Source organism: Culex pipiens, chromosome 3 (genome assembly GCF_016801865.2).
Source record: "Culex pipiens pallens isolate TS chromosome 3, TS_CPP_V2, whole genome shotgun sequence".
Classification (NCBI taxonomy): domain Eukaryota; kingdom Metazoa; phylum Arthropoda; class Insecta; order Diptera; family Culicidae; genus Culex; species Culex pipiens.
In genome coordinates, this window is record NC_068939.1 from 103,134,958 (window position 1) to 103,150,681 (window position 15,724).

The following is a 15,724-nucleotide window of genomic DNA, read 5'->3' on the forward strand; positions in this document are numbered from 1 at the left end:
ATTTTTGTATGGACAGCTGCCAAATTTGTATGGAAAATTATATGGACAAACTATTGATGCAAAATGGCTTCTTTGGGCATACCGAAGGCACCAAAAAAGTTACAGCCGGATTAAAAAATACAAAAATTAAAATCAAAGAAAAACGACCGATTCCGTGGAGAACTGCTCAGCACTAAAAAGCTTCAAATTTGGAAATTAATGTAGGGTAGGGAGACATCAATAAGACACTTTTGGTTTTCAAAAATTCAACGATTTATGCATTTTTTTCAGTTTTATGCTTTAAAGAGCTTTTTGTTGCATTTTCTTTCTTTTAATTTGTTCTAACATTGACCAAAATATGAGATCGATCTGACGTCTACAGCCAGAGTTATTCAACTGTCTCATTGTAGACGAACTTGGCAGGAACAATGAGACAGCTGGGGAACAATGAGACGCTCTACAAAAATCAATACTTTTCAAGTAAATCATCATTTTTTATATTGTTCAATTGCAGGTGACTTGCTTTGAACATGTTCAAGCAAATTTTGTCAACATGAAACTTCAATTAACAAAAGTTATACTAAAAAGTATATAAATTTTGTAAAATTCATAAATTTTTCCAAATAACTTTATATTTTTTTATGAAGTTCAAACTCAATAAATATACCAAAAAACATTTCCAATTCATGATTTGAATGATTTCCCTAGATTTTGAAAAGTTTAATGAAGAAAAATTAAAGTGTCTCATTGTTACCCATGGACCGAAAAGAGTGGGGAACAATGAGACAGCACTGGATTCTGGGTATATTCTTAATTTTGTCAAACCTAATAAAAGGACATTGTAGCCCGACTCATACCCTGTGAAATGACGAAAGAAATTTGGAGAAATATTAGTTTTTGTGTTAATGGCAGCCTATGCGCGAAAATGTTATTTTTAGTCATAATTCACTTTTACACCCCAGAATCAAACATGTATGAATAACTTTGCAAGGGAGCTTCCATAAGCAAAGTCACACGGAACAAAATCCGGTCGGCGGATCCGAAAAATTTTCGCGATGAATTTGAAAACATTTGATGTTTGCAAAATCATGACAAATGTATTCGATATTGAAAGAATTGTTTTCGCCTTTGAAACAAAATGTTTGCGGAATCGCAAACCCCATGATTGCGGTACGAATTTCTGCGTCGTCCGACGCAGCCAATGCGTTACACTTTGACAGCTTGACGATCAGCTGCTCGCCCACAAATAAACAAACAGAAAATGTGCGAACATAACCTTCTCGCGGGAGGTTTGTTTTTTTCTGCGTTGCTGTTATTTTTGATTTTAAAATCGGGAGTGAAATTTGTCACCGGTCCGGTCATGTCCGGACGAGTGAACCAAGCATCGGGGATCTTATGCTTGACCACATTTGCCTCCCGGCTGTGGCGGGCAGATCTTTCAGGCTAGGCCGATTTTGGTCCGATCCAGAATCAGGAGGAGGAAACAACAAGGGACGGTTGCAGTTGAGTGCACAGAAGGTAAAGTTGCATGAAATTTCAGCGTCTTTTTACTATTTATAACATTAATGAGTAATCACTTTGTTTACACAGATGATTTTCCCCAGAGAGAAAACTTAGCAGGCACGACAACACGACAGCCAGCACCGGGCTGACGAATAGTCAGTACGCGGGGACAGGAAGAACGAACATCGCCTGCGAACAGTTGTAGTGCGTCCTGCCTGACCATCAACTCCACCCGCTAACCCGGTAAGATCGTGTCCCCGTTCCTGTGCTCACCGGACACGAAACCTGAGGCGCGGATACGAAACTGTAACGACATTCCGTGTTCACCGCGGTGGAACTGCTGGAAGTTTACGCGGTGCTCCAAGTCCTCTGGCTTCGGAATTCAGATGCATGAAGTGACCTGCATCCACGAGGCAACCCGCGACGGTGAGAACACCATGATCGTACCGAACAGCATGTGTACCACGAAGCCCCAGCCGGAACCGCAGTTCTGCAACATCAACGACTGTCCTCTGCGTGGGAGGTTTCCGAGTGGAGCAAGTGCTCGGAGTGAGTATCCATCTACGAACTAATCTGCATGCAATTGGTACTTACGAATTCTTCCAATCTTCCAGACCTTGTGGAGACGGCCTCAAGGAGCGTCGCGTCGAGTGCAAGCAGATCATGGCCAAGGAACACAAGGTCGAACGGCCGGCGTCAATGGGCCCGAGCAACAAACCTCCGGACAAGAAGCCTGCAACGGCAAAGCGTGCATCCTGGAATACCAGAACCCCCCGATCGCCGGAACCAACTCGACCTTCATCCAGCATGACCCCGAGAAGAACAAAATCACGCTCAAATTCGGCGGTGCAGCGACCGTGTTCTTTGGGAAGCAAATCAAAATCAAGTGCCCATTCAAGCGATTCAACCGAATCAATATTCTGTGGGCCAAGGTTGCCGACGCGCGTTGTGGGATCACCCGTACGTGGCGAACCAAATGGAGGATATAAAAAGGGGTGAGTGATTGAACTGTTACCAATGCAGAAATCAAAGAATATTTTATAACAACTATAAGTTTGGCTTTCTAAGACCATCTCCACCAGAGGCGTGCTTATCTGCTTGAAGTGAAAGGAGAATCGAGATTTTTCTTTTAAAATAGAACTTTTATGGTACCACGGGACTGAATATTGATGATGGACATTTTCATTGGACTGGCCACAATCTGGATTGGTCCAGGTTTCCCGGGGGATGTTCCGTTGAAAGGACATTGTTGGTGTCAAACTTCACAATTTTTTAAATCGCATATGAACATTTCAAAAATAGACATTACGAGTGGACTGGACACAACCCGAATTGTTCCGAGTTCCCCCAGGGATTTTCCGATGAGCGGACATTGGCGGCACCGTATGAATATGGGCAATATTGGTGTCAAACTTCACGATTTTCAAAATACATATGAAAATTACAAAACTTTCATTTTAAACGAACTGGCCATAACCAGGATGGTTCCGGTTTCCCCGGGGGATGTTCTGTTGGAGGGACATTGGCGGCGGAATATGGGCAACATTGGTGTCAAACTTCACAATTTTCAGAATCACATATGAAAATGACGAAAATGGACATATTCAACGGACTGGCCACAACCAGGATGGTTCCGGGTTCCCCTGGGGATGTTCCGATAGAGGGATCGTATTCTCAAATTTCTCAAAAATTAACAAAAATTCTCAAAAATCAGAATTTTTTTTCTAAAATTCTCAAAAAAAAAATCTAAAATTCTCAAAAAATCTCAAAAATTCCCAAAAATATACAAAATTCTCAAAAATTCTAAAAAAAATCTCAAAAATACTCTAAAATTCTCTTAAATTCTCTAAAATTCTCTAAAATTCTCTAAAATTCTCTAAAATTCTCTAAAATTATCTTAAAATATCTAAAAAATCTCTAAAATTCTCTGAAATTCTCTAAAATTCTCTAAAATTTTCTTAAAATCTCTAAAATTCTCTAAAATTCTCTTTTTTGATTTTTAAGAATTTTTTAAATTTTTTGTAAATTTTAGAGAATTTGAGAGAATTTAAGAAAATTTTAGAGAATTTCGAGAATTTAGAGAATTTTTAAAAAATTTAGAGACTTTTTTAAAATTTCAGAGAATTTTAAAGAATTTTAGAGATTTTGAAAAAAATTAAGAGAATTTTAGAAAATTTTAGAGAATTTTAGAGAATTTTAGAAAATTTTAGAGAATTTTTGAGAATTTTAGAAAATTTTAGAGAATTTTAGAGAATTTGTAGAGAATTTTAGAGAATGTTAGAGAATTTTAGAGTATTTTTGAGATTTTTTTTTTGAATTTTTGAGACATTTTTTTTAAATTTTGAGAGTTTTTGAGAATTATTGAGAATTTTAGATTTTTTGAGAATTTTTAAATTTTTTTTGAGAATTTTTGATTTTTTTTGAATTTTAGATAATTTTTGAAATTTTTTGAGAAATTTTGAGAATTTTAGAGTATTTAAGAGAATTTTAGAAAATTTTAGAGAATTTTAAAGAATTTTAGAGAATTTTCGAGAATTTTACAGAATTTTTGAGAATTTTAGAGAATTTTAGCGAATTTAAGAGAATTTTAGAAAATTTTAGAGAATTTAGATAATTTCAAAAAATTTAAGAGAATTTTTTAAAATTTTAGAGATTTTAAGAGAATTTTATAGATTATAGATATAGAAAATTTTATAGATTTATAGAATTTTAGAGAGTTTTGAAAATTTTAGAGAATTTAAGAGAATTTAAGAGAATTTTAGTAAATTTTAGAGAATTTCAGAGAATTCTAAGAGAATTTTAGAGAATTTCAGAGAATTTTAGAGAATTTTAGAGAAAATAAGAGAATTTTTAAAGTATTTTTGAGAATTTTTGAGATTTTTTTTAAGAATTTTAGATATTTTTTGAGAATTTTAGAGATTTTTAGAGAATTTTAGAGAATTTTAGAGAATTTTAGAGAATTTTAGAGAATTTAAGAGAATTTAAGAGAATTTTAGAAAATTTAAGAGAATTTTAGAGAATTTTATAGAATTAAAAAAAAATAGAAAATTTTAGAAAATTTAAGAAAATTTTAGAAAATTTTAGAGAATTTTAGAGAATATTAGAGAATATTAGAGAATTTTAGAGAGTTTTAGAGTAATTTTGAGAATTTTTGAGATTTTTTTTAGAATTTTTGAGATTTTTTGAGAATTTTTGAAAATTTTTGTTGATTTTTGAGATTTTTTCAGAATTTTTGTTAATTTTTGAGAATTTTAGAAAATTTTAGAGAATTTAAGAGAATTTTAGAAAATTTTAGAAAATTTTAGAGAATTCAGAGAATTTGGAGAATTTTAAAATTTTTTAGAGAATTTTTGAAAATTTTAGAGATTTTTAGAGATTTTTAAAAAATTAAAGAGAGTTCTAGAGAATTCTAGAGAATTTTAAGAGAATTTTAGAGAATTTTAGAGAGTTTTAGAGATTTTTGGAGAATTTTAGAGAATTTTAGTAAATTTTATAGAATTTCATAGAATTTTATAGAATTTTAGAGAATTTTAGATAATTTCAGAGAATTTTCGAGAATTTTAGAGAGTTTTAGAGTATTATTGAGAATTTTTGAGATTTTTTTGAGAATTTTAGATATTTTTTGAGAATTTTTGAAAATTTTAGAGAATTTTTGAGAATTTTTGAGAATTTTTGAGAATTTTTGAGAATTTTTGAGAATTTTAGAGAATTTTAGAGAATTTTAGAGAATTTTAGAGTATTTTAGAGAATTTTAGAGAATTTTAGAGAATTTTAGAGAATTTTAGAGAATTTTAGAAAATTTTAAAGAATATTCGAGAATTTTAGAGAGTTAGAGTAATTTTGAGATTTTTTAGAATTTTAGGAGAATTTTTGTGAATTTTTTATAATTTTTGATAATTTTTGAGAATTTTTGAGATTTTTTGAGAATTTTAGATATTTTTTGAAAATTTTTGCTGATTTTTGAGAATTTTTGTTAATTTTTGAGAATTTTTGAGATTTTTTGAGTTTTTTTTTTTTGAGAATTTTTGAGAATTGAAAATGTTAGGGCCCAATTCCGTTTTTTCAATAAAATTTTTAGAATTTCAGAGTTTTTTTTTATTCTAGAAAAGTCGAGGAATGATAATATTGAAATTTAATTTGGTGTTCTCTTTCGCAGTCTACAGCTCGCAGTTGCACCGTGAGTTCGGCTAACACCTTCACAGATCCGACTGCTGGCGGAGATTCTGGGGATTTGTTCCAGGCGGACGGTCTTCCAGTGGAGGCCACTCCGCTCAAGTCGATTCTCGAGGTAAAGGTCGGCGGTCAACCTCCAGGACCTCTGGCGGTACGCGAATCCGCTCAAGGGACGTTCCAGCTCGTTGCGCGACGCTGGAAATCAACCAGATCGACGACCCGAGCACGCTGCACCGGTCTCAGCACCTCTATCCGGGTGGCCCCGCCGCCGACGTCACCGAACACGAGAAGGACCTGTACAATCATTACCAAAAACATAGTTGCCGCGGTGCCGGCCACAAATACTTTCGCAAGTAGAGCAGCCACGAGTGCATTTCGGCCACGCCACCTTCTTTTAGCACCGGGACTCACGTCACGGGGAGTAACATGCCAACGGCGGCACCGACGCCCAGCAGTAACCTGCTGCCCCGCGGACATCCAGGACGACCAGATCAGAACAATCGACAACTGTAGAATTAAAATTCCGTAGTAAACCACTCACACAATTGCTTTGATTTTGTTTTGAAATTATGAATAAATAAATAAAAAAATTTAAACCGCTTCTTCTTCTTCTTATTTCCATCCAAAATTTGAAAAGCAACGGTCAATTCAAAACAGTAAATATTGTAGTGGCTGCGTGCTGCGTACTTTTGGCAGGCATGCGTTACGGCGTTACGTTTGCGATATCGAAAATCACCGTTTGCGATATTGGAAGCAATGCTTCCTGCTGACGGGTGTAAACGGAGGTTTGCGATTGGTAGAGCAAATCGGAAGCAAAGTTTGTGATTCCGCAAACCGGATTTTGTTCCGTGCACTAATATGGCAGACGTGTATCTAGTAGACACACCTTTCCTCCAAATATGATCCTGATTGGTTGAAACTACGTCTTGTAAGAGCCATTTTATCATTGTTGTCTCATAAAAAAATAGAACCAAGTTCCTAAATTCTAGGAATTTTGCCACTTTTCCTTATTTAGTAATCGGGTTTTCTAGATTACTTAATAAGGAAAGGAGGCAAAATTCCTAGAATTTAGGAATTTGGTACTTTTTTTTATTTCAGTGTACACAGCAAAAAAAATCATGGTAATATTTCATCTGGGGAGAGGTACATCTTTTATGTCAGAAAAAGGTGTAATTTTACCTCTGGAAATGTGTAATTTTACCACTTTTCTGGTGTAATGTCAGTTTTTCAGTCTAAATTGAGGTAAAATTACATCATAAAAGAGGTAATATTCAACTTTCCAAATTTACATTATTTTTACTGTGCACACATTTTGTTGCTCTCAACAATTTTAAATTTTAAAATATGTTAGTATAAAGACTGCCATATCGACGCCGTTGTGCTAACTTGACGTACGTCGCTTTTTGACGTTCCGAGAAAAACGCGTTTTAATGTTTGTAAACAATAACAAACACATTTTGTGTGGTTGATCATTGTGTGCATCGTCCTGAAGTTTTGTTGTATTGGTTGCTGGAGTCCCGAGTTATAACTCAAAATGTTTACAGTAGTTGAGCTCGTTCCTGTGTCAAACGCGTTTAGACCTGAAATCCCTTTGGCCAATTGTCGCACTTACATCAATTTTCAGACTGTGTCAAGATAGCACGACAAGATTGAAACTTCTTTCATATGAAAAGCGACAAAAATGCACGGAGTTTTTTTAGGTTTTTGTTGAATATCTCAGGATTGAAATCGAATTTTGGGGACCTGTGAAGATCAAAAGGCATTGTAAGCTGCACAAAATGGCGTTCTTAACTCAATCTGGCCAAAAATACACGTACGACAAGTTAGCACGACAGCAACGTTCTGTTATTTTGGCGGTTTATTTCCAAATGTGGATTTCTTATGGTTTGACTATACACTTTGAACTCGTATATTATCTATTTGTACAAAGTCAAAATCAAAATTGTTGTCAGCAATCTTCTTTTATAATTTGATGCCTTTTAATCTACCTTCAAAATATAATGCCTGTTTTTAAATCTTATTTACCTCATATTTTCTCAAATTCATTTCAGCGGACAGCTCGTTCCTGTTGGCAAATGCTCAAATAGTAGATTTCCCGATTGTTTACTGCAATGAGGCCTTTTGTAAGATTAGCGGCTACAACCGCGCTGAAGTTATGCAGAAGTCGTGCAGGTACGGCACAAATGCAATGGATTGGCATAGGTGGGATACCATTACCTTCATCTAAATGTTACTATTTTTAGATGTGGCTTCATGTATGGTGAGCTGACAGAGAAGGATACCGTTACGAGGGTAGAGTGCGCGTTGGAGCATCAACAGCATGACCAGTTTGAAGTTTTGCTCTACAAAAAGAACAGTAAGTAGCGTAGTTTAATGAAAAGAATTTATCGTAACATGTTTGATAGCACTTAAACGTTGAAACAAAACACAATGAAAATATGAATGGTATTTTTTTTAATTTTCCAGAAACGCCACTTTGGCTTTTGCTACAAGTGGCCCCGATCAGAAATGAACGGGATTTGGTGGTGCTGTTTTTGCTCACTTTTCGCGACATAACGGCACTGAAGCAACCAATTGACAGCGAGGACACCAAAGGAGGTAAGCCATATAATTCACTTACATGTTTGAGCAAGATAAAATATAAAAAACAGCGAAAAAATATCTAGTGATAAGATTGGATTGGAGTATAATTCGATAAGAGGAAATGATAGAACATTGGGCTGAATCGATTAAAAGATTTAATGCAATTGACATCCTTTTCTGAACAAAAGTCAAACTTTTCCTTTCACTGTATCATTATTGTTATAATTTTACCAATTTACTTTTTCGCTGCTTGGCTTCTCTATTTCCTAATACTTTTACACTAACAGTTCTTGGTAAGTTTACTGAACAAATAAACATTCACGCTATACATACTTTAAATCATTAGATTTAGTTATTACTGCTACAACTTATTCTTCTTTTATAAATTTCTTTAAATCATTTGATATAGTGTAAATTTTAAATCCATACATCATTAGCTTTTTCTAGAATTTGATCCCATTTCATAATGGTGACAGCTACAGGATTGCAAAATTTGTTTTCAAACTTCATAATTTTTATCTAACATATCTCCTTATAATGGAAACATGAGTGATTGATAATAGGATTACCTTTACTACGGGGTTCACTCGCCCTTCAGAGCAACAAGTATACTTAGTTTAAAATATTTCAATATAACTAAATATTAATATACACCAAGCTTAGCGTGACACTAGTGACGAAGAGTTAAATGCCTTTCTTGTGGATCGCCTACCAAAAGGTGACAGGCAAAAAGCATTCCCCTTTGGGGGGCTAAATATAACACACGGGGTGGGTAAGCCGTCTGACACGAAGAATTTTGTTGATGCGTCGTCGTTGGTGGCATGGGCAGAAATAGGGAATCGTGATTTTAACAAGGATTATTCAAATGTTTCCATCTAACGGATACAAATTTAAATTCATTTAACACTCAAACGCTCAGGTAGTCATTTGACCCCTATTTTTTATCTTAAAAATCTCATAACTTTTGGTAGAATTGACCAAATTGGATGCTTCCGGTTGCAAAAGATCCAGATTTGTCTATATTTTGAACTGTCAGATGGGGCACAAATATGGTCCAATTTTACCGGAGATATTCCGGATTCCGTTGGGGTACCTCGGCCCTCCTATTTGGGGTTTTGGTCAATAGAACAAAAACCATTGCATAGAAAAATGCCGGAAATGATGCAAAACTTCAAGGCATCATTCTAATACATCGTCCTGCGTAGAAACATGGCATGGCCAAGACCTTCGGGCACCGAAACAGGTTCCAACCGGAAACTGTTCACTGAGCTGATGTCGATTGGTGCCCAAATGGAACCGGTTCCGGTGCCCCGTAGGACTTAACCATGCCAATTATTTTTGATGGATGATGTATTAGAATGATGCCTTGAAGTTTTGCATCACTTCCGGCATTGTTCTGTGAAATAATTTTTGTTCTATTGACCAAAACCCCAAATAGGAGGGCTGAGGTACCCCAACGGAATCCGGAATATCTCCGGTAAAAGTGGACCATAATTGTCCCCCATCTGTCAGTTCAAAATATAGACAAATCTGGATCTTTTGCAACCAGAAGCATCCAATTTGGTCAATTCTACCAAAAGTTTTGAGATTTTTAAGAAAAAAAATAGGGGTCAAATGACTACCCGAGCGTTTGAGTGTTAAAAGAATGCTTGTTGTAATATTTTTGGAAATTCTACTGAAATTATAGCATCTTACCGATGCCCACTTCTAGATGTCTTTTTTTCTAAGTAATGGTTTATACCTGCTCTTAGATAAAAAAAACTGTCTTTTGATAAGGTATTTCTAAAGTATGATTCATCGCTTCAGTTTTAATGTTATCGCTGGTACAAGGTTGATTATTTCCACTATTGCGCTTGTGAAGTCAAACCCCCGTTTTTCACGGGGAATCCGATAAAAATATTTACAACAATAGGCTGTTGGGTCTACATTCAAAGCATTTTGAAGTTTCATACATCCTATTCATATAACAGGCAACTTTTTTGAAATCCATTCTGTTTCTACAATTACAATCTACAATCCATGTTTTCGCAATGCAGAGAGCAGTATTGTTGAAAAGGGTAAAAAAAAAACTATGATTTTTGATAAATGCGTGTGTGTGTGTGTTTTAGAAAATTATTCCAAATTGACATTGTTAGACCAGCAAACGAAAAATACGTGGAGAATTACTGTACGGTGGAATCTGTATTTTTTCTGACTTTTGTATTATTCAAAAGTCAAATAAAGCAATAAATTTCTTATCATTTGCGGGTTTAAACATCATTTCCCATAATTTTATAGGTAACCCACAAAATTGGAAGCGGTCTTACTGACACGTCGTCAACAGATATAAAAAATACCCCTTTTGCAAGATCAGGGATCAAATAACCCTTTAAAACGAAGGATCATAGAAGAGAGATCTTGACCGAGTATGGAATTTCTACTTATTCTGGGGATTATGAACATGTAGTGTCTTGAGTGAACACAATTTAGAATTGTTCGCAGAGAGAAAGTTTCTTTAACTAGAACCCAGTAAAACGGCATCACTCATGAATACTAAACATGCAACCTCGTTCCCGAATGATTTGCTACGATTCCGTTTATCTGGCCATAGTCAGATTGTGCTGTACATAGAACTGCGTGTTTGCCGGGTGGAGCAATTCTCTCCTTCGCAGGGGGTTGTATGAGTTGTGGGTCCACGTGTCTGGTCATTGGCGATGAATGTTTTATGTACCATCAGGGAGCAATGAAATCATCCTCGGTTTGATTTTGCATCCACCGGGACATTCGGGCGGTACGTGAAGCAAAAGCGTCGACAGCAACCGTCAGAACCTGGCCGGATGGAACAGAACAGAAACATAGGGTTGTGCTGTACAGATTTCTTGATTTCAGACGCCAAACGTGTCCGTATCCGGCGAGAAGGGACACTTTTTTATTATCATGACTCACGTTTATGCCCGCTTTCGTAGATGGAAGATGCCGTAGAGCCACTAACAATGCTTTCAATTTGGTTTTGTGATCTTTCTCCACTGGCTGTTAATTTACATTTTTAATCCATTGCTCTTGTCTTGTGTTCTACTTTTTTCGCTGTCATTTTTCTCTCCCAAAGGATTGTCCAAGTTTGCCAAACTGGCCCGGTCCGTAACCAGAAGCCGTCAATTCAGTGCGCACTTGCCTACCCTAAAGGATCCTACCAAGCAATCTAATCTAGCTCATGTGAGTATGCGAAAGACACAAATTAAGTGTGATGTATGACAATTTCAGCTCAAAACTATTTAAAAAATGTGATTTTTGTTTTGCCAACCAAGCTAATAAAGATCAGTACCCTGAATCGCAATGTTACGTTCAATAGGCTTTCCATAATCAATCCTATATTAAAAGATCAGGCTAATTAATATTGTTCTATAAGTTTATATTCCAATGTAGGAATCATCACCTTGTTTAACTTTTTTCATCTGCGTGTTTTTCAAACAATTTAGATGAACCTAAGTAAGAGTCAGCAGATTCAAGGTCCACAAGGTTTGCTTGCAAGTTTTCGCTGGAATCTATAACCCCTGTTATTAGAGAGACTCTTTCGAGCGGGTTATTGTCACCATCATTTATTATTCAGCGGTTATTACGGTGGCCTTATATCACAATTTTAATTTTAAATAACATTCCATTCTTTCTCACTCGCTCCTAATGCTTCTCGTCCGTCCTTTCTTTTATCTCTGCTTCTCACACCATGGACTAATTTCGGACTTGTATGCTGTGTGTCCTCACGAATTTCCGCTCGTCTCATCGCTACTGGCGCCACCCCACCCACGTGGCCCTCATGGAACAACAACGGGCGGCAAAATGTCCTCAGATGATGTCATTAAGTGCCGATGTTATGCCACAATATCGTCAGGAAGCGCCAAAAACACCGCCGCACATATTACTGCATTATTGTGCATTTAAAGCAATCTGGGATTGGGTGATACTGTGTTTAACATTTTATACTGCAATCATGGTGAGTAAACTGTGCTTGTTTACTTTTTATGCCACACTTTCCACGAGAATAATTAGCATAACTTGTAAAACTGTTTTATTCGACAAACGTGTCGTATCCTTTCTCTTTCCTACCAGGTACCATACAATGTAGCCTTCAAGAATAAAACATCCGAGGATGTTTCGCTCTTAGTAGTTGACTCGATAGTAGACGTAATATTTTTCATAGATATTGGTGAGTAGTAATTTTATTTATACTTGAAAAAAAATATTGAAGCACATAAGTGCACCCTATGATTATAATTTTAACTAAAGTTGGCAAACAAAATGTGATCATTTTTTTTAATGAACTATTTCTAAGAACGTTTTTAGAAACATCATCATTGAGATGCTCTTAGCAGCGAAACATTTCCAAAATCTGTTGGTATATTATAATACTTTAACAAGAATAACCAAAACTGTAGCACATATGGCTTTTGTTTTTTGTCGTTTTGGAGTGATCTGATTTATTGTATTTAATGTAAAAATAATAAATGTAAGATTATAATCATTTTTTAAAAATGTATCTCAACAAAAACGATGTTTAAAGCTAAGTTTCTGGAGAAAACATTGATTTTTTTTTTACAGAAACCATATCGTTTAATTAAAGATTTCCAAAGAATTTTCGAATATATAAAATAAAAATTACATGAAAAAAATTTGATATAAATTACGTTCGAAACAATTTTTTAAATTAAGTTTACATCAGACATTATTCAAAAGTTTAGCGGGCAACATTGAACTGCTGAATTTTGAATATATTGTAAATGCTGATAAAATTACTCTTGGACTCGCCTCTTTGGATAAATCTAGAGTTTTTTTTAAGTCTTATAAAATATTGTCTTTCATATATTTATAGGACCTATTCAAAAAAACTCTAGAAATATTCAAATGCCATAAAGTTTTCAAATGCCATTCAAATGCCATAAAGTTTACAAAGCAGGTTCAACTGAACAGAACTTTGGGGTCCCAAAAACACGTGCATTTTAATTTTTTCAAAAATATCTAAACAGGACCGAATGTTTTTTCTCCTAAGTTAACAGTATGTAGAAAAAGTATTTACACCCCTTGGCCACTATGCACATTTTGTGATGAAACATGTAAACAATTTAAAGTTTGACAGAAACCTAGTACTACGTTTTGTTTAGAAACTCATGCCGAACATTTTGTTATAAAAAGCTTATAAAAAGATGATTTCTATAAAAAGTTATAAAACAAATACTATTACAAAAATCAAAATAGGTGCAAAAAAGTTTGTACACGTTTCAAAAATTTACAAAAAATAGTGTTATTTGTTAAAAAATCACCATAAATCCAGTCTCCGAACCCCAAATAGGCATCCTTGACTGATAAAAAAACTAATTTGGATTGAATTTAAAGTTTACTAAATACTTAGTATAAAAGCATCCGAACCGGTCCACGATTCACAAGTCAACCCGGAATTTTTGAGCCCGATCCGAGCACTTTTGTTTTTTTCCATGCTGTTTTCATGGGGAATTGCTGTATTAGTACGCCCATCTTGGCAGAACATGGCCATGACCATAGTAAAAGTTATTCACACAATTGACAACATAATATTAACTAAAACTTGTGTGAAATAGTTTGCAACTGTGCAACTTGCAGATCCAGAGGTTCAAGTTGTTTACAGCCGTTTAGAAATTTGATGTTTTGCAGACTACTGTCTCTATTCAGACTTTATTTCAAATTAGCTCCCGTTGATGGTAGCATTATTCAATAAACTTTATTTAAAATTGTTTTTTTTTTTGCATTTTAAATAGAGCCACTTTTTGTTAAGATGTTGATTTATATAAACAAACAATGGACGTTATTAGGGCAATATCGATGCACCTATCTAGATTCATTCTGAATACTTTGAATAATTGAACACTCATTAGCAATAACAACCACAACTTCGACCATACCGGGAAGCAATACTTCGTCAGTTCTTCATATGTATACCGAATGATTTTTGAATATTTGAATCAAAATCAAATCAGTTATGCAGAGTACCCTTGGCATTTTGCCTTATGTTTGGAACTTCAGACTGTTTCAGCGTTGTTATTGTGATTGTTATGATTGCACGCAAAATTGTCTCTCCAGATTGTCATTATGGTTTTGTCCATCGTCTTGATGTCCGTCCCTCTTTCCGTTTTAATTGCAGTATTAAATTTCCATACAACGTTCGTCGGTCCCGGAGGGGAGGTGGTTAGCGACCCGAAGGTTATCCGCATGAATTATTTAAAGTCTTGGTTCATCATTGATTTGCTTAGCTGTCTGCCGTACGACGTCTTCAACGCCTTCGACCACGATGAAGATGTGAGTAGTGTTTCCCTTTTATGGGTGGATGGGGGGTTGTTTACTGTGTACATAGTTAAAGGGACATGATTATAATAGTTTGCAAAATAAGAGGGGATTTTTGTGATAGTGGTATTACAGAAGTCTGCGAAGCAATGTTTGCTGCAACGATGTTAAACTAATGCCATTATTTTTTACAGGGAATCGGATCATTGTTCAGTGCATTGAAAGTAGTTCGACTGTTGCGCTTGGGTCGTGTTGTTAGAAAATTGGATCGATATTTGGAGTACGGAGCCGCAATGTTGATACTCCTGTTGTGCTTTTACATGTTGGTTGCTCATTGGCTCGCGTGCATCTGGTACTCGATCGGACGGAGTGATGCTGACAATGGGGTATGTTCATTGGTGGCCACTAATTGGAGTTGTTAAATTTGCTGTAATTGTGAAAGAGGGTCGCTGTATGTGCGCGAAAATAGTTATACATAATTTGCCCTTCTCTCTGTTCTATTCTATCTACCGTTACCACAACAGGTTCAGTACAGCTGGTTGTGGAAGCTGGCAAACGTTACCCAAAGCCCGTACTCGTACATTTGGTCCAACGAGTCTAATGCACCAGAATTGGTCAATGGACCATCGCGGAAAACGATGTACGTTACAGCACTATACTTCACGATGACATGCATGACATCGGTAAGCATACATTGATATATTGATTCAATTTCGTGTCACTCTTCGCTTCAGCACGGTTCGTTCCATTCAAAATTGAACAACACGTCGCCAAACGAGCAATCTATTCACGGGGGACCTGTCCGTTACAACCATGCTAAATTAAGTTTTAAAATTTCAAACGACAGCAATCCCGAAGCACCATTTTCTATTTGATCAGTTTTTCCAAAGTATTTTTCATCGTCGTCTTTTTACTCCTGTTCCATTCTAGGTTGGATTCGGAAATGTGGCTGCCGAGACGGACAACGAGAAGGTATTCACTATCTGCATGATGATAATTGCAGGTGCAGTGTTCTACGTTCCGTTGCCACGTCCAGTTTTTTTGACACTGTTCTTATGCGTAGTGTTATTTTTAGCAAAAAAAAACTAAACCAAAACAAAACTTCACTATATGCGGCTCGTTCTGTCCACACTGTTGTATCGACTAAGCGCAAAACTTGTCTGTCGCTGCAAACCTCCTACTAGGTGTTGATTGGTTTTAT

The 15,724-nt window shown here is 35.7% G+C and overlaps 2 protein-coding genes across 4 annotated transcripts in view; both read left to right on the forward strand.

Moving 5' to 3' along the window:
• Window positions 1-15,724, forward strand: part of LOC120418241 (potassium voltage-gated channel protein eag) — a 39,818-nt gene that overhangs the window by 16,110 nt on the left and 7,984 nt on the right. For all 3 annotated transcript variants that reach the window (XM_052711103.1, XM_039580552.2, XM_052711102.1), the window contains exons 3-12: window positions 7,707-7,827; window positions 7,899-8,011; window positions 8,122-8,253; window positions 11,324-11,430; window positions 12,062-12,205; window positions 12,322-12,418; window positions 14,384-14,538; window positions 14,718-14,909; window positions 15,048-15,206; window positions 15,454-15,526. In XM_052711103.1, coding sequence (XP_052567063.1) covers window positions 7,707-7,827; window positions 7,899-8,011; window positions 8,122-8,253; window positions 11,324-11,430; window positions 12,062-12,205; window positions 12,322-12,418; window positions 14,384-14,538; window positions 14,718-14,909; window positions 15,048-15,206; window positions 15,454-15,526 — 1,293 coding nt within the window. The remainder of the gene's footprint in view (window positions 1-7,706; window positions 7,828-7,898; window positions 8,012-8,121; window positions 8,254-11,323; window positions 11,431-12,061; window positions 12,206-12,321; window positions 12,419-14,383; window positions 14,539-14,717; window positions 14,910-15,047; window positions 15,207-15,453; window positions 15,527-15,724) is intronic.
• Window positions 1,106-2,471, forward strand: LOC120418247 (uncharacterized). The gene is made up of 3 exons (XM_052711105.1): window positions 1,106-1,497; window positions 1,570-2,031; window positions 2,097-2,471. Exons 2-3 carry the CDS (start codon window positions 1,869-1,871, stop codon window positions 2,291-2,293), a joined length of 360 nt encoding a protein of 119 aa, XP_052567065.1. The 5' UTR covers window positions 1,106-1,497; window positions 1,570-1,868; the 3' UTR covers window positions 2,294-2,471.

Coding starts and splice junctions, on each gene's coding strand:
- LOC120418247 (XM_052711105.1), top strand. CDS start 1,869: ATGCATGAAGTGACCTGCATCCACGAGGCAACCCGCGACGGTGAGAAC. Junction 2,032..2,096: donor GAGTGGAGCAAGTGCTCGGA/GTGAGTATCCAT, acceptor CCAATCTTCCAG/ACCTTGTGGAGACGGCCTCA.